At 37.7% G+C, this 23,902-nt stretch overlaps 1 protein-coding gene across 3 annotated transcripts in view; it reads left to right on the top strand.

Moving 5' to 3' along the window:
* The window catches only part of LOC146466260 (uncharacterized), a 32,941-nt gene extending 9,433 nt beyond the window's left edge, over positions 1 to 23,508 (top strand). The window contains exons 12-29 of one of the 3 annotated variants that reach the window (XM_085127552.1): positions 1,195 to 1,342; positions 3,623 to 3,913; positions 4,821 to 5,195; positions 5,878 to 6,194; positions 7,693 to 7,843; positions 8,039 to 8,320; positions 9,570 to 9,713; positions 10,142 to 10,459; positions 11,126 to 11,431; positions 13,190 to 13,438; positions 13,930 to 14,235; positions 14,781 to 15,190; positions 16,046 to 16,140; positions 16,480 to 16,648; positions 17,822 to 17,891; positions 18,484 to 18,758; positions 19,140 to 19,302; positions 19,948 to 23,508. In XM_085127552.1, coding sequence (XP_084983678.1) covers positions 1,195 to 1,342; positions 3,623 to 3,913; positions 4,821 to 5,195; positions 5,878 to 6,194; positions 7,693 to 7,843; positions 8,039 to 8,320; positions 9,570 to 9,713; positions 10,142 to 10,459; positions 11,126 to 11,431; positions 13,190 to 13,438; positions 13,930 to 14,235; positions 14,781 to 15,190; positions 16,046 to 16,140; positions 16,480 to 16,648; positions 17,822 to 17,891; positions 18,484 to 18,758; positions 19,140 to 19,302; positions 19,948 to 20,156 — 4,278 coding nt within the window. In that variant the 3' untranslated portion in view covers positions 20,157 to 23,508. Of the gene's footprint in view, positions 1 to 1,194; positions 1,343 to 3,622; positions 3,914 to 4,820; positions 5,196 to 5,877; positions 6,195 to 7,692; positions 7,844 to 8,038; positions 8,321 to 9,569; positions 9,714 to 10,120; positions 10,460 to 11,125; positions 11,432 to 13,189; positions 13,439 to 13,929; positions 14,236 to 14,780; positions 15,191 to 16,045; positions 16,141 to 16,479; positions 16,649 to 17,821; positions 17,892 to 18,483; positions 18,759 to 19,139; positions 19,303 to 19,947 lie in introns of all 3 variants that reach the window. The other 2 variants (XM_085127553.1, XM_085127554.1) reach the window with 2 other exon arrangements.
* The last annotated feature ends 394 nt before the right edge of the window (positions 23,509 to 23,902 follow it).

Below are 23,902 nucleotides of genomic sequence, written 5' to 3'. Positions count from 1 at the left end.
ATCCAGATTTTCACTCAAAGGCGCACTTACAACATGGCTGAAGTGGAATACAGCAAAAAAGTTTAGTTATATGTTACGCAAAGTACACTAACCACCGCGGCTCCCTCAGCATAAACTGGAGCTAGCGTTTGGCTCAATGAAAGCGTAACTGGATCGGACAGTTACTTTTAGTTTTAATTTAATTTATTCTATTTCACACCTTTACTTCATGTATAAATTATCTTTTCTGTTGCATTCTTTACTTAATAATGGTGCCACGATGACACCGAAACGTCGTTCTGTTTTTTCGCTCATTTTTATAGTTAATTGTAAGCAAGTAAGATCCTTTATTTAAACACGATGAGAATAAAAGCATTACATGCTTGAGGGGTCGTGTGTAACTAACTATTATCTAATTAACCTACAAAAGGAAATACATAATCAGACTTAAAAGTAAAAGTAGGACGATGCATAATGAACTTTTGTAATTTTTATGCACTAGTAAATCTGAATTCCCTAAATGTGGGATCAGATTGTACCTTTCTGTGAAGTTGCTTAAAACTACAAGAGTCTTTAAAATAATCTGAGACCAAATCCCATAACACAGCGCCTCTATAACGAATAGAATTTTTCATAAAATAGGAGGAAAATCGTAGGACAACGGCCTTTTCATATCCTCTCAAGTCATACGGACTGTTGCGCCATACAGCAAAATCTGAAATCGTGAACTTACCACTTCTTTGTAACTCCTGAGCTTCACTTCCCAGTCATCATTTTATTTTGTGTTATTACACATCGTATCATCAAATGTTCCCAACCCCTACTGACAGCGGACACGTAGATTGCTACTTACACGCGGTACGAGCGCACAATTCGCTGGCCAATGAGCTTTTCCGTTCGTGAGGTCGAGCAAATTTGTATTTATTAACTTAGCTCATTGGTAGGTAAATCCTTCGTTCTGTTCAGCTTCGCTGGGATGTTTTTCAAGCGTTTTCTTATCCTACGTACCAACACTGTGTTTCTTTTTTGTGCTTGTGTTTACTTATCAACACTAGCTGGTAAACAAAAAAATAGATAAATCTATGATTTACATTTCTGATTTAGAACTAACGTTGTATGATATCATTTAGAGGGGTGAGTGTTGTTGGCACTAGCTCTTTTGTCTCACGTGCATTACCGTTGTAGTTTGTCATCTTTTTGCGGTTTTCTTTGTAGATTATAAAAGGAAACAATAATTCGTACGAAGTGGTCAAGCAGGAATTGAAATTCGAACCCAAAGCTCAGTACGTTCGCATCTGGCCAGTGAGCTTCTGTGTTCACCCTTGCTTGAGAATTGAAATTTATGGCATGCCTGCAGCAACAGGTTGGTAACTGTCGTAATTTTGAGCATAAGTTTACATGCAAATACCATATCCAGCACCATCTAGTTATTCCTACCTAAACGAGGGAGGGGGAGGCAACCCTCCCCAACTTTTGAAGATTTATCATTTAGCACTTTATTTCAACACTTGGACAAACGCCACTAGCCTTTTCTACTTTTTCCGAGTTTGATCTGGTAAATCAGTTTTCAATGAATTTGATCATGGCAACCACAGTTTGAAGGAAGTTTTTCAATCAGAAGTCGAAATGTTTCTGGTTTAAGTTAACAACCTTAGCTTTCTAACCATAAATGTTATGTCTCTACTTTAGTTTATTGTTGTTCTAAGGTTTACTGTATAGTTAATTTTGGTGGTTTTCTGACCTCCTTTGGGTAAATCTAGAAATCCAAGATGGCCGCAGTTTGAACGTAATTCCCATATCTATCCTCCAATTCTCTATGTCAGACCTTTAACACTCAAAATTTTGGTAGATTAGGTCTGTACGCTATACATTTCCAAGATCAGATATTTTTCAGATAATAAAATTGAAAATAACGACTGGAGATTAATGTGATGAACAAACCTTCAAGCCATTTAAGGCTATTAAAACCAACAGCTGTGTTTGTAAGGACCGCTACAATTACCGGATTATGTAGTTAAGGATTAATCAGCAATAATTGACGAAATAACAAATTAATGTAGAAGTACGGCTAATTTCACTGTTAGGGAAATCTATTGCTTGAATCTAATATTCCTCTTTAGGGCTTCAAGGTATTTTCTTTAATACTCTAAACAAATCGTTCTTGGCTTGAAATAGTATAATTCTCTAATCGTGAAATAAGCCTTGCTTTCCGGCTCTTTTGCCGTACTTGTTCATGTATTGCTTTGGACCCTGTTGTATTTGACGTTATTTATAAGAATTTCTGCAGTTGCTCATTTATTATTGCTGCTGTAGTTATTTTAGTTTTTGATGTTTTTCTTCTTAGTTACGTAACTGTTGATACGTTTATGCTATTTTGTTGCATTGTTGGTTTTACAGTTTCTGTTAGTATTGTTGTTATTGTTGCTGTTGTTACTGATATCGATGCACTGTTGTTGTTGTTCTCGTTACTGCAGCTGTTGATGTCATTATACACTTAATGTATGGTCCCGAGGGAAACAGTTAGCTTTCTTTTCCCGAGAGTCCTGTTCGTCTCGGGAAACATCAGGACTCGAGGGAAAACAAAACTAACTAGTTTCCCTGATACCAACAGAAGCCAAGCTGCAGCTATATAAAGCTGCTATCTTACCATTGCTTACTTATTGCCACCTCACCTGGCACTTCTGCAAGGCAAGCGATAGGAGAAAGCTTGAATGCATACAAGAAAGAGGACTCAGGGCAGTTTTTAAGGACAAACATTCTAGCTACGAGAAACTACTGGCAAAAGCAGACATACCATCGTTATACAACAGACGATTGCAGGACATTGCCATCTTCATGTATAAGATTAAGCATGAATTACTGCCACAGAGGCTTTGTAATCTTTGCCAATTAGACAGTGGTTCGTATTACTTAAGGAAGCGAGAATTTGTTCAACCTCGATTCTCTTCGGTGACATATGGAAAACACTCACTTCGTTACCTAGGGCCTAAACTGTGGAATGATCTCACTCCTAGAATAAGATATCAACCCTCTCTGAAGCAATTCAAAAGAGTCATACGTAATCAGGACCTTACTTCCCTAGCAGCAAATGTCAGTAACTGTCGAGGCTGCAACCTATGCCGAGAATGACTAGGGTTTACATGATTTTTTGCGATTGATGTATGAAATTTTATTAATATGGTTTACGATGTAAATTTTAATTCATTTTTTAGAAATTTCTAGAATTTAGTTAGGTGTCCACTATTAGTAGAGGGGACTTCTCCCCTCAGCTACATTTCTTGACACGTTAATAAAGTTATTATTATTATTATTATTATTATTATTATTATTATTATTATTATTATTATTATTATTATAAGTGCTTTGTTATATATTTAGACTTTCCCTTCAACAATTTCAGCAAAACAAACAAACAAGCAAACAACTGAGAGGGCAACAACTGCGGAATTGTAACATGGTCGGGATACATTTGTATTTGATCAGAGGCACGTGACCAGGAATCAACCAATCACAGTGCTCGTTTTGTTTTGTTGAAAGTCTAGGTATATAATAAAAGTTATTGTTCTGTTATTCTAGTGTTACTGAAGCAGTTGTCGTTGTTGAGATCGTTTCGAATCAACCTCAATTTATCTTTTTCGCACAGGCCCACCAACTGGCCCACCGTTAAATATTTCTGTGGACATTGTCACCATGCGAATGGCCGTCATAAGTTGGAATACATTACCACATTACTTTGCCTTTGGAGGAGAGACTTATAAATATAACCTTTCACTTTCAAACGAAGGATCTTCCAAATACTTCGCAGGTTTGAACGAACCCTCCTACAAACTCAAGGAAATTGATATAAACAGTAACTACTGTGTATCGTTGATGGCCTATAATGATATGGGAGACGGTCCATGGAGTGACTGTGTGAACTTTACTACCACTTCAGGTAATTTTTATTGAACCAGTAAACGTGAGGACAAAAATAGGACAACAACCCTCGAAAATGACACCAACCAGTGGCAAACTCAAACCTCACATAACACCAACCTTGTTATTCGACCCCGAATCACATGACTAAGATGGTGATAATGTGGCTCTTCGCCAAACCTGTGGCGTCATGTTAAACATAAACAAACAAACAAAACGCCACAAAAATAATGCTTAAAATGCTTATGTTTTAATTTTCAGTGGAACCTACGTTAATACAATATAATTTAAAAAAATGGTGTCAGAAAGAAAAAAATAACATAAAATAAATCCGACACAGAGACAGAAAATACGTCAAAAAATTATGATTTCTGAAAACGAAAGAGAAAAACAGCAGGGAAATGAACAGTAAACTCCTAAGGCTGCAAAGCTCGGAGACTCGTTTGTTTCAATACTGAAAACAGGACCTGTGTGACCGACGGACCTTATGAATCCTAAAAAGAACCGGACGCTAGCTATGCTGGGCTCAGGACACAGCTAAGGAAATCTCAACGTATAAATTAGATTCTGCCACGTTTTTTCAATAGCTTTTTTTACCGCATTAGTTTAATCGCCGCACGATGCCTTGTGAAGTTATGTACCGGCATTATCAAAATTTCTGCAACATCATTTGTGTCTAGACCAGGAATTGAAGATCAGTTGATACAGACTACTAACGAGTGCCTTAAATAACTTAAAATAACTTCATCCATTTATCATTCTATTATTCATTCTTTCACCTGTTACTACAACTTATCCCGAACCTGGTTAACATTCCGCCAGATAAGGATGCGTCCTACTTCATCCAAACGTAGTTCTTCCATTCATTGGCTGCCATAGCACTCTGCTGATCAACATTTCCGCCATTTTCTATTTCGTCTTTACAGTATGCTTACCCGGATGGAACAATTCTGGAGGCAACTGTTACCGTAGTTTCAGTGTTCAGACAGTTTCCTGGGACGATGCCAATCTCAATTGTTCCGATAAAAATTCTAGGTTGGTTTCCATTCACAGCGACGCTGAAAACCTGTTCGTAAAATCTTTAATAAATACAAGTTCTTCTTGTTCGTGGATTGGATTGCGTTTCTATGGAGATGAACCTAGATGGACGGGTGGCTTTCCAGTAACATTTTCGTTGTGGCATAACGTCATTACTCCCCCTGCGAAGGAGGTCGGCGAATGTGGTGCTATTTATCGAAGTAGTGGATTGTGGGTCAACAAATCGTGCTCATTACGTTGTGACTTCATCTGCAAGCGAAAAGGTGAGTCATCAAAGTCATAGAATATAACAATCTTGAGAATGTAAGGATCTTCAGTGATAGATGTCTTGTACTACATCAAGAAAGCAGTTGGTTACGGCGAGAGTATCATCTCTTTAGGTATATAAATCTTAAAGCCACTTCTGCCAATATATACATTGAGCTCATTCAAACTCATTCACATGCGTCATCTTAGTCATCTGCTTTTAACGATAAATTTTAAAAGTATTGTCATGTTTCGTAATCGTTTTTTCGGGGATGAATATTCAATTAAGTCTGAAAAAGCTCACCTGGTGTGTTTTGCTATGTTTTCATGGCTGATCAGACTCGCGTGTAATGCGTTAAGGGGTGCTTTAAAGCATGAAAAATTTCTACAAAAGTTCTTCCACCCGAATTTACCTAGCTAATCGAGGCGGGTGAAGAAGAAAAAAGCACCAGCTGTAAAAGTAACAACAGGTAACACTAATATTAAGGATTATGGAAGGATGTAAAATATGAGACGTAACTGACTGGTAAATTTAATGAGAAAAAGAAAGAAAAATTACAGAACTACTGTTATTACATTAATAATTTGAGTGATCTCAAGATAGTAATCACTTTTTTGAGAATTTTCAGAAGTCTTGTTTTTCATTATCTTCTTCTTCTTTTTTTTCTTTTCTATTCCTAATACCATTTTAAATTACAGATTACAACTGGCCATACGAAGACTGCTCAAACCTTCCTCTTGGTATGGAGAACAAAGCAATTCCAGACACTTCCTTCATTTCCAGCCAGGATCCCCAATCCATTTCCATTTATCCTCGCCTGGGTTCACCAGGAGGATGGTGTTCGTCCCCTAGTGAGTTTGTTTACTTCAAAGTTTTCCTTCAAGCTCCTCATTTGATTTGCGCGATTGGTACTCAAGGATACTCGGGCGGTAAAGGTCACGTTAAAGCATACAAGGTACAACTGGCGATGGCATATTCTGATGCGAATTATTACATGGAAAACGGAGCCATAAAGGTTCGTGTGTTTATGAAAAATTAATAAAAAAGTCTCCCCATCTTTAAAAATCGACGTTTGCGTCAACAATTATGTAATCTTAAAGTAATTCGTATTCATTTACAATGCAATCTTATTAATCGAGATCTGTTAAGCAATTTTTAATATCATGCTGGTGCATCTGCTAACTCAAAGAAAGTGCTGAATAGGCCAGTTTACAGTTGTGTGCTTAGTGACCTGGTCTTGGATTGGAAGCGAGGCTGGGGGTGACCTTGTTTTGATACAAACCTCACTGTTTTTCATATGTAGATCATGCTGTTCTTATGCTAACTAGTTTGCATTTACAAATGAAAAGCAGCGAGGTTTGTATTCTGTATTTTATATTCTCCACCAAATTTTGTTCGGTTCTCAACCAAGTATTTTGTGCACACGCCTGAGGTCAGCAGGTACCAGGACTTTAAATTTCTTTAAACGGAGAAATTGTTTTGCACAGTCTTTAAAAGCAGCTTACATCACACTAGTTGTAAGTTTTAACCTGACTGGCTGAGTATAGAAGACATCAGCGGAAGGTATGGCTGACGGAAAAAAATCCTTTCTCTCCCATTTTCCTTACTTGAGTCTGTTCTTCCAATTACAGCTAGAGCTATAGCCAACAGCTATTACTGACTGCGAAATACTAATAACATGGGTATGATTCGCCCAAATGTATCCTGTGCTGTGAGTGAATTGGCATTGGAATAAAGTTGTTGTACGCAAAGCTTAAATTATTCTAATAATATCTATGTCAAAGCGCATGCGCAGCATCCAAACCAACAGAATTAGTCTGGTAACCTGCCAGTGTTGTACAAATTCGTCTTGTTTCTTGCCACTCTCACAGGGGCTTTCGCTATTTTAATATTTGTGGGCAAGTTTTATTTTCATGCGTGACCAATATTGAAACGTGTAAAGAAACATCGGGTGTCTTTAAAAGTTGATTTCCCAAAAGGTTGGGGTTTGAGGATTAAAAACATTCTAAAGGGTTTGTTTCACTCTCGTTCCTATTGCCTGCTTTTCGTTTTGACGAGATTTTGGATTTGGAATCGAGAGATAGCTCTACGTTGCGAGTATATCATGCCCCTAAAAATAATTTGTATTTTTAAAGAGTATATGACAGTATTTGTACGCCTCATTTATTGCCCTATCAATTTATGCCATACAGACAAAGTAACAAGGTTTGCCGCGGAATCCATTTTCTAGGCTTATTTTGAGACGTGAGTCTCCAAGTCTATTGATTTGCTGAATGAAGTACGAGTATAGAAATCACTAAATCTAGTGACACCACAGTTTAATATTTATTTGAGATCTCATGATTCTATCTATAAGTAATGTTCTCCCCGTTGTCCCGGGAGAGAAGAGGATGGCTTGTGGTATGTACACTTAGCTATGTTGAAATCTCAAGTCCAATATTCGTTCCTACATTGTAAATTAAAATGAGCAATGCGACCTTTTTGCCGATGTTAACCGACAAAATTACTTTCAGGTATTTAAAGGCAACAAAAACAGCTATGCTGTGAAGAAAAAATATTTGGAATCTGGAGTTGTGGCACAATATGTGAGCCTAGTACCCACACAATGGGAAGGAATGCTATGCTTCAGGATGGAAATTTATGGAAAAGGATATTTAGATAGAGGTACATAAATACAACAGTTCTTAGCTTTTAAGCTAACAGTTATTGCCAAGGAAAACCAAGTTAATGAATTAATATCTACTATTGCCTTATGAGTACAAATTGTGCCATTAATGAGCTCCAAAGTTCTGTAGGAGTTTGAAATATTTTGTATTCTCTCAACTATAGTGACGCCTATATCTGTTTGTTTCCTTGCAGTGCCAACCCGTGCGCCTGAAAATGTCACTTATTCGTTCTCGGATGCTATATTAGAGGTCTCGTGGCTACCTTTGCCTGTTTATTTTCATGGCTTTTACCTTCAAGGATACAGGGTGGCGGCCTTCAAACGCAATGTATTGATTAACGTGTGGGATAAGAAGGTAGAGTCTCGCAGAGCTACGATCAAAGGACTTAAATCAGAAGACGTGGACTGTGTGGCGGTTTATGCATATACCAGATATGGAAACGGGTTCTCAAGTGGCTGCTTCATAGAAGAACAAGGTACAACCGAAACCTCTGATAACAAATATAATAACACAATTTTAATATGAAATGAACGTGTCACTAGCATGATTGAAATGAGTTATAAGTCATTCACCATACCTTTATACTGTTGTTTTTTTGTAAAAAAGTGAAAAAAACTCGGAACAACTGTGAAAGTGAAAATTTGTCCAGTTTACTACACATTACTACACACAACGTTCGATTGACCGTATTTCAGAATATGAATAAGCGGAATAGCTATTACATTTCTACTGTATTTCTCTTTTCTCTTTTTGGGAAGACGTATCGTCACACTTTCGCTAATACACTATAATTTAAGAGCCATTTTGTGTCCCAGTAACTCCAATAACCTCTTATTATGGACTATTGGTAATCATCATATGTATTCCAATTCCGAAATTGCGTCAATCGAGCGCTCTCTAAGTTATTCAGTATGACTTTGTGGAAGCGGAGGAAGTGTTAACCTCTTACGAAGACGCTCTAAGGACTCGTCACGCATCTCTTTTTGAATTGATTTCGTAACAAGTCCAAAGAGCATCTGCATGGGAGGCTAGGGAAGTGCTTGATAATTCTCAAATAGATGAAGCATAATGTGATCAAACCTTACAAAATGTCGCCTGTTGTTTTATAACTTGATATGGGTGATTGTGATGGGTAGAGTGGGAGCTGCTGGGGCTTTTGTCCCCTCTTCTTTTTGTCAAGAACATTAAAGCTATGATACTGAAACTTGGAGGGTACATTGAAGTACGTCCCAAACTGTTTCCTTTGAGGTTCACAATGGGATGATGACGTCATATCACGCAGGAAATACGTCATTTGCTGTTCGTAGACGCCAGCTTGCATTTCTTTATTTTTGAAAATATTAGAAAACCGTGCACGTAAACTCAATAGAAATAATGAAACGCTAAAAAGGAATGCAAGTAACTAATTTCAAGTTTATTGTACAAGACAAAAATTTCATGTTTCCAGAAACATGGCTACCAAAATCTTTTTGCCATAGTAAAATCAATCAAAATTATCCAAAATAACACTCGCCGTCTCGCAGCTCGTGGTATTTTGGACAATTTTGAAATACAAGTCGCGATATTATTGCCAAATACCACAACAGGTCATGATACTACCTTTACTTATGCAGTTTAAGATGTGAGATTCAGAAGTCGTTGTAAATACTGATATTGATAGTTGTTATACGTTCTTGTTTAACTTCTTATATTAAACCATTTGTTTATTTATCTGTTGTCATAAGGTTGGAGTATTTGGGGGTCTTGGAGTAACTGCATTGTAACTTGTGGCATTGGCGTTAGGAAAAGAACAAAACATTGTATTGGAAATCTTTCATGTGGAAAAAACGATACCGAGACAAAAGAATGCGTTCTTCAGAACTGTTTAGGTAACTTGTCAGTTCGTTTTCAAGGGGTTTCCCTTTTTAATTGGGAGGGGTGGGAAAATACCCTAGCATCTGCTGGTGACGTGTCCAACAAATACCCGAAATCTTGGGTTTAATACAATAGTGATGACCAGATTATGCGTAATATGTGGCATCAACTCGCGCTTTTCGTGCGGCTAAATATAAACGCTGTTATGCACTGGCTACATCAACGCTTGACTTGTGCGCAGTATTATCGTATTATTATCATGTGTTTTAGTGGAAGCGTGGCTTCCAATCCGCTTGTGGAATCAATTTTGTATGGAGGGTCACATTTGACACAAAGTAGTCTTCGCTTTATAAATAAAGTTCAAAATACCTTTCATCGAACTCGAGTGAGAAGTTCATCAATTTATTTCCTCTTTTTCTAGGGTCATTAATCACAGAATTAGATCCACCTTCTGACTTCACAACCATGAATAAAAGTTCTTCTTCAATCATAATTCAATGGAAACCGTACTCTGGTAAAGCTACGTTGTTAGGCTACCGAGTGTTGGTGCTGAGCCTGGGACCGAGAGGACGCAGGTTGAAGCGCGCTACAAAACAACTGAAGGGCGAGTTGATAAGGAACTTTACAGTTGATCCAAATGCCACAAGTATTGAGATTGGAAATCTCTCGGCATTTTTCAAATACTGCGCGCGAATTGGTTTCATCTTGGTGGAGGGCAATGGAGAACTTAGTAAATGTGTCTACTTTTACACTAAGAAAAGTAAGTCGTAATGTTCAGGTTGTAACCCAATATTAAATTATTTGGACATACTCACTTTATTGCATAATGAGATAAACAAAATTCTAGGAGCAATTCCTGGTTTTAGCACCTTCAATCCAAACCGATCACGCAATGTCGTGTTACAGTGTACTTGCCCGCGCAGTAACTTAGCAAATGAAATCTGATGACCTAGACTGCACTATCCATTTAAACGATAGAGTTTTTCTCTTTGAGGGACCGTGATTTGTTTGTGGTTTCCCCCTTGGAAATTTGATGATAGTTTTAAGGACACTAAATGTCCAACATTCGGCAAAAGGAAAGGAGGCGTCAGATATTACCGTATTGTTACTTTTTCTTACGGGAATGGGGTATTTTTTCTTCACAGGAATTGCACAAAGGAAAGTCGTCTTCTGTGTCAATTTTTTTAATATTAGAGACTTTTAAAAGTCTTCTTTTTAACTACTTCAAATTTTCTCTTCAGTAATGCTCAGCAAAAGTTGTACTCAGCTTATTGCGTACATATCGTAATAACTTCTTTGTTTTTTTTTGTTTTTTTTTTAAGACGTTAGTCTTCTTCAGTACTTTTTCATGTCCTTATGTTTAAGTCACCATGTTCATTTAATATTTTTTGGTGATTTATTAATGTGATTTTTACTTATGTTTCAGTCTCCATCAAGGCCCCAACCATTTTATCCGCCCAGAAAATCAACTCGACATCATTCAATATTTCCTGGGATCCAGTCCCTGATGGCAGTGAAAGTGAAGTCGTTCTTGGATACCGTATATCATACTACAGTGTGAATGACAATAATAGCTCACACATTGTTACCTATATGCGTAAAGACAGCAGCCAATATGCTGTGATGCTTAATGGTTTGCAGCTTTATTCAAACTATTGTGTTCAAGTTCGTGCATTCATCATCTCAGGAGAGGGTCCAGTCAGCGGATGTTTCTTCCTTACCGTAGCGTGTGGTAAGATGTTGCTCACCTCACTTTTCATTTGAATTCAATTAAAGAGGAAGTGTCATGGGCATTTGGTGTTATGCAAAAAACCCAAATACTTTCCTGTCAACGGAAACCGGAACCCAATGGTCCAGTTTTGTTGCACGTTACCACCCTTAAGTGTACTAAAATTTCCAATGAGTGTTTCTGGTGATAGATCGGCTGGGTCAGCGCAGCAATCACCTTAAACAATGTTAGACAATATTTTAAAAAGTTCTCACTTTTTCGTTTTGAGATGGCGCTACAAAAGAACACATCACATGTTTTTCCTTTTACGAATTCAGTTTATTTGGTGTTCTACAGCTATTTTGTAACTACGTTAACGTATTATTGCACCATTTTCACCAAACGTTTAAAATCCCCACGACACCGGCCTATTCAGTATGACAGGATCTTGAACATTTACAGCCTTTTCAATATTGAAGTTAAAACCACTAAATTTGCCACCTTTCCTGAAATCTATCTGCCAACAATTTGGTATGATAGTCCATTGTTCACGTTAGTTTTTTATATGAACAAGATTTTGACAGCCATGTCGAAATTTGTCTGAGAAATCCGAGATTGCCTCTGTACGGAACAAATGCGTAAATGCCACGAAGGAAATAGTTTTTGACGTACTATATACACTACAAGTGTCTTTCAATAGCTTTAATGCAGTTGATCAAGTTAACCGGCCAGGACGGGGAAACTTTGATGCCTTCCACCCCTCCTAGGCTCAGAAACTCAATAAAATTCCGAGCTAACCCTATCTAGAACGGGCTATTTTTTTGTCTTTTGGGGCCGGCGGAAGGGGGGAGGCTGATTGTGCCTGCCCTTCTTAACTTTGCAAGTGTATGAGCTGCGATAATGAGAGTTAGAGGATGGATACGTCCAAAGATGTCTCCTTTGAGGACCGCATCGCAAAGTTATGACGTCATATGACGCGGTAACTAGGTCATGATTGCCACTTGTGGCCATCTTGGATCCGCCATCTTGGATTTCTGAATTTTCCCAAAACTCCAGGAAAGCGCCAAAATTGAACGAAAAGTAAGTAAAACCAATAAAGAAACACTACTATGAGCTAAAAACATAAAAGTCAGGGAAGAAAAGGGATTTTTCTTCATTTTAAAAAGGTATTTTCTATTTTCTGAAAAAAAAAAAAACCCGAGTTAACAATTAGTTGCCATGTAACATAAAAGTCAATCAACGCTAACCTACAACATTGAATTTTTCCAGATAAATTTCTGAAAATGTCCTGAAGTTATAGAGCGACCGCGGGCACAATAAGCCCACCCACTTGGGTTTAATAAAATGGCAAATTTTCAATTAATTATCAGTTTTACCCGGTTGGCATTTTAAGGAACAACGGTTTTCGCCGCAAAGTTGTCAAAATCCTGCAAGTATGAAAATTATAAAGAAAAAAAAAGTGTTTTGGCTGCGTAAAGAGGCCGTTGTACCTCTACTCACAGCAAATCGTTCTCAAACAGAGATCTGACTCTTCCTTATTAAACGAGTTTTATCAGATTGAATGTTGGAAATGCCACTTTCTAAACTCGATTAGAGGAACAATACCAAATCTGAACGCGGCTAACTGCGTACACAAACCGCCCTTAGTGCATTCGTCGAATCCACTGGGATTTAGCGGAGTACTATCCACGTTACATTGGTCTTGATTTTACCAATTTTACTTGAAATCTACCCAAAGCAAGAGAATAGAAATAACACAGATTTTTTTTCCTTTCGTCCTAGTGCTGCCTCCTCCAAAGTCGTCAGCTCACAGTTATGGGTTTTCGTCCGTACTAGTTCAGTGGGAACCACTGAGCGGTCTTACAGGACTACTTCAAGGATACCTTGTGCTTCTCCGTGATGAGAATATTACAACTGTTATCGGGCCATGCATAACAAACGTCAGTGTGGAGACAACTGGCTGTATTCAAGTAGCCGCCTTTACCAGAAAAGGGTTAGGAAACCTCACCGAATGTCTCTCAATAGAAAAACGTAGGTGAATTTTCTTGGTCTTACTTGGTATTATAGTGGTAAACGGTGATGTGACTAGTCATAGAAACCCCAATAACAATGCTTTCCTCCCCTCCCCCCCCCCCCCCCTCCACCAATTGCCATAAAAAGGAATTTTACCAATCCGCTTGTGACACAATTTTTACGCGTGCTAGTTTGTGAAATACAAGACACTTTCTCAGTTATTTTCAGTTTTTCTATTGCATTTCATATGAAATCTGCTTAGAAATAAACGTGTCCTTAAAGAGGCAGTTTCACCTACGTTTTAGTGCCACCTTTAACAACATAAAACATATTTGTACAAAACACATATTGAACATATGGTATACATTTTTTACATATTTCGCGTCAAAAGCCCTACTCCCTGGGCACCGAAAAAATTATACAGATGCCCTCAGTATGCCTCGGAGGGGGACGTTGAAGGTGGAATTGACCGGCGCATTAGACTTTGATTTTTGGTATACTTTTATCAGCTCCTGAAGAGACCACTCCTAGGATCAACGCGTCATTCAGAAGAACACTAACAACGATAAAAGTTACCTGGGATCCTCAGACATTTAAAGGTGTTAATGGAGATATTCGGGGATATGAGTTGCTGTATAAACTTGTCAGACTCAATGGGAACTCCGTTGATAACTCTGAGATGAAGAAACTAATCATTTGCAGCAGTTCTACGGAGTATCTTCTGAAAAACCTTTCATCTTTCTCGAGATACAAGATTTGGATGGTATCAATCACTGAAAATAGTTTTGGGAAATACAGTGATCCAGTCTATGGAGGTAGGTGAAGAGTTAAAATGGAACAACAGCATTCAGGAGAGTTTTGGATTATGTTAGGATTTAAATGACGTGTAAAAAAAATACGCTTAGCTTGCTACAACATGAGCAGTAACCTTTTTTATTATCCAATGCTTTAAATGACTCGCAATAGAAAGAAATCTCACAAGGATGTCAAGCATTTCTGATGCGAGAATTAAGATGATCGACAGCTTATATTAATGTTTTGATTACTGAGCGTTTGGACGTAATAGAACGCGTGGAATACAGGAAGAAGACGAGTTGGCTTTTGAGTTACAAGCCCTATGAGAGTTCTTTGAAATACCCAAGTAAAGTTTGTTGTTGCTGTTGTTTTGGAAAAATATATAAATAATTGATATATAACTGAAAAAGTACTTCCAAGATGTTTGCAACAGGCACTAAAATAAATAAACCTGATATCGCCATGGAAATCGTCTGATAGCATGTGACGGTTAGCGAGAAGACACCACACCGATATCATTTTCATTTCACTTTAACTTTGTCGATCTGTGTTTTTTCCTTGTCAGAGACTTGCGCATGTCCAGAATTCATCACAGTCGCATCCAGCTCCCAAGAACTCAAAACACGCAACTCCAACTCTGTCAACGTCCCCGCTGGGCTTACAAAAGTTATCTCAGAACTTGTAACTGACACATGCGGTTACTGCGAAGAATACAATAAAACAAATCTTGTCTACACTAACGACAGCAACAGCAAAGAGTTGGTGTTTCCGGTCACAAAGACGTCATATAGTCAGAGTTCTTACAGCAAGTTTATACCAGTTGTACGAGTTCCAGGAGTGGTGGTAATAACACGGAAGAAACAGCTAAGCACCATTTTGACAAAAGCGACGAGTGGTTCTGTTTTGAAATCATGGCCAATTTCTGTTGTTACGATTACGATGGCTATGTTAGCAGGAATCATTGTCTGGTTCTTGGTAAGAATCACTGTGTGATTATTCATGGTAGATGTTGTTTTAAGACTAGTTTCCCTCATTCCCAAGTGCTCCAAGCTAGATATGGTATTTTGTTGTTGTTGTTAAATACTTGTGAAATGTTCGTTTCGTCTCGGCCAAGAGACTCTTGTTGTTGTTGTTTTGTTTGTTTTTTAATCGAGCTAGGAGATAAAACAACGTGGGAATCAAAAGACGCGTAGACACAGAGGTCATCCCTGCGAAGTGGTGGAAGCTGCCCGAACCAAACCACTGTCAAGAGGGATGGGAAACTGAATTTTATAAAGAGGAACTGAAAAACGTATACCCAAAATCATCTAAGAATCACTTGCAAGATTCTTCCGCGAATATGCTTTTATAAGATTGAATTAATTGCGGTGACATGAGGCGTTCGTGCTTGCGGCACGCGTCTAGGACTTTCAGTATTCACCTTTTGAATGCAATATGTGTGTCAAGATATGCTTTCTTGGACCTCTGTAACAGCAGGCATAACAACATCATCTTACGTAAAATTTTGTTGCTGTCACAAGCTTTAATTAATTTTAATAATATTTGACATTGAATACAGAATAAAAAAAATTAAGGTCTTGTTTTTATAACAACACCATAAGGCCGTATTCTGAGGGAGATCATTCGCATATCAGCATATCTCTGCAGACCACAACTTACGCTCGCTAATAGATTGGATTGGATTGGAGAGCTTTATTTTAAAATATGGTACCAGTGTAAATCAAAGTAATGAACTGACAAGGGGCGTCCTCCTATTTGAAATAGATTAATTTCTGTATTTTTTTCCGTCTTAGCACGGGTCTTTTAATTGCATTTTCGCTGTCTTCGTAGGACTCCAAGGCAAACCCTGAAAACTTTCCTCGACAGTTCACAAAAGGAGTCGGTCAAGGATTCTGGTGGTCATTCATTTCCATGACGACAGTCGGGTAAAAAAAATATCTTAATTGTTCATTTTTGGAACAAAACGTTGCACAATAAATATTCTTTAGAAAACGAAAGGGAAGAAAAGAAAGAACCACCCTTGTGGTGAACTAACGACAAAAACAGCAACCTTTGTGATAGCGTATAGTGACGTTGCATTGCTCAGACAAAGTTTTGCTTTGATTCGTTCTCGTTGCCATCACGGCCGTAGAGTCGTAAGGTCCTTAGTTATTGTAGTCAAAGTTACTGTACGTTATTGTTCTATTCCATGTAATCTTGTTACTGTTGCACTTGTTGCTATTTATTTTATTGTTCCATTCACGGCGTTTCGTGTTGAAATGTAGGTACGGTGATCTTTGTCCCAAATCTACGCCTGCCAAAGTATTCGCCATGATGTGGTTCTTAGTCGGCCTGGTCATTTTCTCTGTTTTTATGGGCGCCTTATCATCACTGCTGACTGTCACTACAGTCACGAATACAATAGGAACACCAAGTGGAACAGACACAAAAATGGTAATACGCCGTCAGTAACTTGAACAGAACTATTTATAGAAGACTGTCTTGTGAGTAAGAGAGAACCACTAACTTGGCGGATGAAAGGACGTGAAAAATAGCTATCTAAAATAATGGAAATGATTCTTTTCACATATCTTAAGACGCCTTTTCTCATTGTTACACACAATGAATAAGTCTACACAATATAAGAGATGCTACTCGTTCTATGAACCAAACAGGCCGCTCGGCCACTCTTTGAGCAACATTTAAACAGATATTCTTCGAACATAACAACGACGCGAATCCTGTCACAACTGTGACTCGCACGGATCGTACAGCTTTAGAATAGCCGCCACTCATCCGTTGCCTACAACTACCTGCCACTTACAAACGACTTATTGATAACATCAACAAAACAAACAATAGACGATTTTACTAACCTTAGACCAACGGACTTTTGACTGACTGCTGAAGTTCTAGTTAAGAAAACAGCAAGAAGTTGACTATAAAAATTAAGTTCTTTGAAGGATAGCTCACGTTAGCATAGAATTGTTTAAAATTGTCGCTGTAATAGTTGGATATAATATTGCAAATTAGAGACTCTGTAACTGGGGAATTTTATAAGATAACAGTGGAATCGAGGGATAAAAGCCTGATTATGTCCTCCTGATTTCTTTGGACAGAAATTGAGACTGAATCTACAAACAAACTAAATGATAGGGGAAGACTTAAGTTGGTTATATTACAAACATGGTTCAAACTATCTTGGGCAATCCAGCTGCATGCATAGCGGTCTGAGCGGGGATTAAACCTGGCACACCCCAGCTTTAATAATAATAATAATAATAATAATAATAATAATAATAATAATAATAATAATAATAATAATAATAATAATAATAATAATAATAATAATTTATTCAATCTGATCAATGTTAACATCGATACCATGAACAGGAGATACCAGAGGTTATCCCTATCGAGGGTAACCCCTTTAAATCAAAGCAATTCAAATCAACTAAACTCAACACAACACAAATCAAATCAAGTCGGGCACCCCAACTACGATGCCATGGTGCCTGTAAAATAGGCATCTAATAAACTGTACCTTTTGTTTCTTATCCTAAGAGAAATAAAAACCAATTTGTACTAATGCCTCATTATATTCTTGTATTCTTATTCAATTGACAGGTTGCTGTTGTAGCTGATTCACCCGAAAAACGAGTTGCCCTTGGTTCGCTTAGTGGCAAACTCACCGTTGGTAAAATATAGAATTATTATTGCTATTATAGTTATTATTACTATTGCTGAAGCAGTTGTGACCGCGTCTGAAAGGGTTCCAACACTCATTCACTGATATAAACTGACTGGCTGGCTGAATCTATCATGAAAGAATAAAAGATTGTCCGTATGACGGACTGAGTAACGGTCATTTAATCTGGCTGACGGACTGAATCTATCACTGACTAACAACTTTTCGGAATGAACGGAGGTCTCGATCCGTCCATAGTAACGTACAAAAAACAGTTCGTTATCTTCCATTAAAAGATGAAATTATGATTATGTTTAGTTCGGTAATGTCGCCGAAACCATCTTAATGCTAAATGCACCAACTACGTATGCATTTAAAAAATTCTAAATATACAACAACTGTTATATAATTTGTAAATGTTGGAAATGCAAAATAAACTATTTATGTATGTAAAGTATGTATGAAGGTAAGCTAAAAATGAAGCAAAGATCACTTACCTAATACATCTAACAGGTTTTTGGTATTTAAAATTAATTAAGGACTGAATTAAACCATTACGTTGTATTACATCTCATGAACTGTGTGTACTGCAATTATATAGGGTCGACATTACCGGATGTGGAGCAGCTGGTGGACGCTCTCAAGACAGGAAAAGTTGACTCAGTGTTAGTCGACATGTATACTCCACTCAAACGTAAAGACTTGTTCAATGGTTCCTGGTTTGAAGTCGCCAAGCTACTGGAGACCGAAATCTCTCATGGCGTTCTGTTGCAAGGCGGTGCTGTGAAAATAGCCGACGAATTGTTAAAGAGCATCGTTACAAAGAACGTACAGACGGAGTATCTACAGACCAGAAATGAAAAACAAAGAAACGAGGTGAGCACGAATCACCCATCCTATCTATCTATCCTTCTGCATGAACACCATTGCGTACCTCTTTAATTATGGTTCTTCCGGTTTTTATTTCCCATCAAGTGATACTTATATAAATAAATAAATAAATAAATAAATAAATAAATAAATAAATGACAATAATAAAGTGTCGAAATATTTAGCACTGTAACGTTAATTGGGGCACTATAAAATCAGTGAAATAAATATACAACAGGTACAAACTGAGTAATTAGCATACAGCATGGCACGTGCAAGGGACGAAGACCTTCTTCACACCAGCTGTATCCTCTTACCACTTATCTCAACCGATTTTTTTCTTCTTTGGTAAATTTTCAACTCATTTATGGGTTTTTACCTGTACAGGAAGTAAGCGACAATGAGGAGCCCGTGACATTCTTTCAGCCCAGCAGTCCGCATTATGTCACAACCTTGTATGTTACGTTGGCTGCTCTCGCTCTGTTCCTCTGCGGTGGAATATTGTTCCAGATATTATGCTACAAGAGGATAAGATCTGGACCTGACATTAGTAAGTTGAAAAGAGCTCAGCACCATCGGGGGAGAGAAATGGTTCCAGCAAAACACATACATAAACTTTATTTTCACTCGAATTTTAGCGAGTCGAACTTTCAACCTGAAGGTTGTTGGTTCTTGTTTCGGACCAGTTGTGTATTGTTATTGTTTTGTATGTTTGTTTGTTTTTTTCTTTTAACAATAAACTTTTGTACACATTCTCTTCCTGTATCAGGAAATGCAAATGGTTGAAAATTCTACAAAACAGTGGACCAAAAAGCACTTTCGCCTGATATAAAATGGCTCATTAAATTCCAAGCATGACCATCTCTGATTCCACCAGGGTATTTGTTGGAAGTCTGCAACAGAAAACAAGGCATATGCCATTAGGTTTTCGAACATTTGCATATGTTCAACGATGCAGTCAGTTAGTATATACAAACCTCCGATGGTATGGCAAGGAGATTACAGAGATTAAGAACAAAGTAAACAGTGAACTCAATTTCAAGCAGTATTTTAAATATTTGTATAGTTACGTCGACCGATATGCAGTTTCTTGTTTCAGAATCGGCCTTCAGTAAATTATCTCACAACAAAAACCTTATGACTCCCCCAGCCCCATGCTTCCAAGAAGTTTATTTTCTGACTGATCTTTTTGCAGGAATCAGGCAAAACTCAGTATGCCCCGAAAATCCAAATGCAACAGCCACCATGACAGCAACCGTGGAGGAATTTTACGAGTCCTTCAATGCGACATACAAAGAGTTGAGACAAAAATGCAAGACTGAGCTCATACAGCTGGCAAGATTGAAGCAGCAAGGGGTGAAAAGCTCGTTGTTTTACAACGAACGCTTTGAATCTTGTGCATGACGACCTTTTTATTTTAACCCTTGAGGCATCAATATTTACGTAAAAGGCACTAATATTATTTATTATTATCCAACTCCTCTAAGTACTGATAGAATAACGCGCGTTGTATCATGAATGCTGCTGTATCGGATTGGCTAATGACGCTCACTATTCGTTATGTGATATAGTGATTTTTAATTGAAAAGGCGCTTCATACCTTAGAATAACTATGTAATGAGTAATACTTTTTTTTGGGTGGAACATTAATCAGGCCTTTTACTAAAATAGCTAGATAATTAGTCAATCATTTTTGCTGTAGGGATGGCGCGGTGGTGAGAGCAGTCGCCTCCCACCAGTGTGACACGGGTTCGATTACCGGCGTTAACGCCATATGTGGGTTGAATTTGTTGTCTGTTCTCGTCCTTGGTCTGAGCGTTTCTTCTGGGTTCTCCGGTTTTCCTCCCTCCACACAAATCAAAATTTCAAAATTTCCAATGCGACCCGGAACGCACGGACAAGCTTTGAAAGGCTCATCTTTCTTGTGACCATTAACGCAACCTTTTTCGCTAAAACTGCGGTATATTTCGCACGCACGGGTGTAGACTTTTTCGATAAATAATAACTAGTGGATTCCACATGAATAAAAGTACCTGCTGTTAGCCTGCTGTCTTTTAACCTTTTCGTTTGCTGTCGGCTCTTAATATGAATTTCGGGCTAATTTGGAGACGAATTTCTATAGATTGGATGCATCTTAGAAGCTCTAAAATCCAATGAGTAACTCAACTCGGTGTTTACTTTTTTTGGTGGATTAAGACGAACATTTTCGAGAAAATCCTTGATGTCATCGACATCAACCTAAAAGATGTCAAGAAATCCACGAGTTAAGACTTCTGTCATAGTAATTTTATGACGGTATAGGACGAAAACAAGCTTCGCACCAAAACTAGGCTGTGCCTCGTGCACGTCTAAGAAAATGTGTCCCACATGAAAGGGAAAGACGCTGTCGCGTCTTATATGATGTTTTCAGCATCATCAGGTTTTTTAGGAGCTCCCTCGGCGGGTGGACCGGTGAGGGTGGGACTCTGCAGAGACTCTGCGCCCAGCAACTCTACCCCAATGAGGGGGGTAGGGGGAAGCAGAGACGGGGGAGCATTATGTCAAAATCATTTTTCATTTTTTTATTTATTGTTATATTAACATGTTAAAAGGCGCGCTTTAACTCGTATCTACTTGAAATGGATGTATCTGGCACTTTAAATTCGACGTAGAAGTTAAGAAAGCTATGTTTTTGTCCCCCTTTAAATAAAATACGTGACTTCTGTAATCCTGGATTCTGCCCACAGAGACTTTGAACCCATGAAACTTGAAACCCTGGAAACGACATTTGACAAGGTCGTTCTTCTAGAAAATGGAAAACGGTACATCTTTAAGTGAAGAAAAATTAAATTTCTTACACTATAACTTTAATGTTTTTTAACTCCTATGTGTGTTCTTTTAATGGTTTTGGTTGTTCATTCAATGTTGGCGCTTTGCTGATGTTTCGGGAAAATCGAGAAATGGTGGATCCAAGTTACCCACCATTTGGAAATCATGACATAATTACCACCTATTATGACGTCAGAATATCTCGTTGCGGACCTCAAAGGAAACATCCTGTGACGTACTATTTTATATCCAAGTGTTATTGTCATACCTTTAACAGTGGTTGAGTTATGTCAGGAGAGTGCTGGGACGATATATTTAAAACATCCCCAATACCAGCGGTCTATTGGTTCATTTTTCAGCATTCTCCTTTCTCAATTTTACTAGTGGAAATGTTCCTGGCTAGTGTTTCATGTTTTCGTTAATTCCAAAACTTGTGAAAGTAAAAACGCGCTAAAGAAACAGGTGGTCAAAGGTCTGGGTCGTAACCATGGAGACAAAAACGCCCATTAGCTGGTGGTAAGCGATTTAATAAGCCTTATCACGGTTTTGAACGCCATTTTGACGAGTAGGCAAACAGACTCGAAATAACAGTGTTTGTATGGAAAAGTTCAAAACAGTACTGGACGCTTTCTGGCACAGCTACATCCCTCCAATTTTTTTCTTAAAACCCCTTTCCTAGTGCCAAAAGTTTCCAATTCATGAATTTTTCAGAAGCGATGTTTTATGAAAATTATTTGACATACAAACACTGTTTTTTCACGCCTGTTTGCCTACTCGTCAAAATGGCGTCGAAAACCGTAATAAGGCCTATTACTAACTTGAATTGTGTATTCGTCCGTACAGAAATTTGGGCTTGATATTATCATTTGAGTCATTTTTACATTGCTATCTTATCCATCGTGTACAAAGTGTAATATAATTTTTTTTTTTTCATCGTTTTTGCTTTAGCAAAATGGCAGACAAGTTACTATTTCCGACGACAAAAGAAAAATTCAGAGAGTAGAGCAGTAATATTAGAAGTTAAAATGGCTATCGATGAAAAATGTTCTCATGTATTGTTTTACAAACTTTAAAGATTATAACTTACTTGTGTACGTCTGGAATAATTTCTACATATTGGCACTGAACACTCGTCTTCGAGAACTATATTTTACCTTTCCCTTTTTATAAGTACAAGTGCCACGCAGCTAACGGAAATTTTCCCGTTAAACTTTTATCTTTTACTTGTGTTGGTGTTGGGAATTAAAAAAAAGTACCACAAGTTTATTATATGTACTCGGGAAACTTTGGAAAATAAGTTGACCTTTCGTTCTCTGTTAACATCTCCTCTAACAACATAGATCAGTCAGTGTTATCTTCCACTATGAAAAAATGGTCATAGTTTACTTACTGTTAGTTTTCATTTAACTGTTTATAGCTATGATCAATGTATACTTTCTCTTATCATGAATTCGGTATAAAACAGGTGTTTTATATTACCGTGGCATCTCGCCTTTTAAACTGGTTAGGGGTAAATAGCAAAGGCTTGAAAGATCATTCTTTTACAGGACTTTCTTGGAAATAATCTTTCTTCGTATTTTCCATCATTGCTGGTTCCATTTTTACGAGTTTTAAACCGAATTCATGATAGATAGTAGTTTCTCTTAATTAGACATAATGTTTTTACAATTACGGTTGTAATTACCCTTTTAAATTCGAGTCGATTGTAAGAGTAAATAACTATTGTTATACATCTTCCGTTACGCACTTCAATAATTATGTAAAAGGCAGTGTCCCCCAGTCCGTCCTTTCTTCTTCAAATATAATATTTATCTTGCTGTCATGAAGCAGTCTTTAAACGTTATTTTCTTTCTAAGTTTGTGATTACGTATAGTTTTAACTCTGCAAAAGTGTCCCTTACAATGTTTTTATATTCCTCACCTTGTCTTAGTTTGACCAGATCTAAACCAGAGCTAATATTACGATGGAAATTATACTAATGCGAGAACTGCGCAAGTGTTAACTTCCCTTGATTAGTGCTAGATGATGGATGATGGAAGCGTCCTTGGAAAGTCGGTTCTGGTCAGGTTGAAACTAGTTGAGCAAGAGTTTCATATCAGATTGAGTAGTTGTAGAGTTACAGTCGACTTTTAAGAAAAATAAAAGAAGGTTCATCTAGAGAGTGCTTGAGTGGTACTCCTTCCCCCAGAAGCCCTCTAACAGTAAAACAAAATTCATTTTTCATTACAATTGGAAATGGAAAGGTATACTTCATTTGCACTACTTGTTTTAACTAAAAGGTAGAGTCGCCTTTACTAATCAATACCCTTTGACGCCAGTAATTAAAATTTAACGTTTTCTGT

This window comes from Pavona decussata, unplaced genomic scaffold, assembly GCF_977016875.1.
Source record: "Pavona decussata unplaced genomic scaffold, jaPavDecu1.1 SCAFFOLD_149, whole genome shotgun sequence".
In the NCBI taxonomy this organism is placed as follows: Eukaryota; Metazoa; Cnidaria; class Anthozoa; order Scleractinia; family Agariciidae; genus Pavona; species Pavona decussata.
This window is presented reverse-complemented; position numbering and strand designations above follow the sequence as displayed.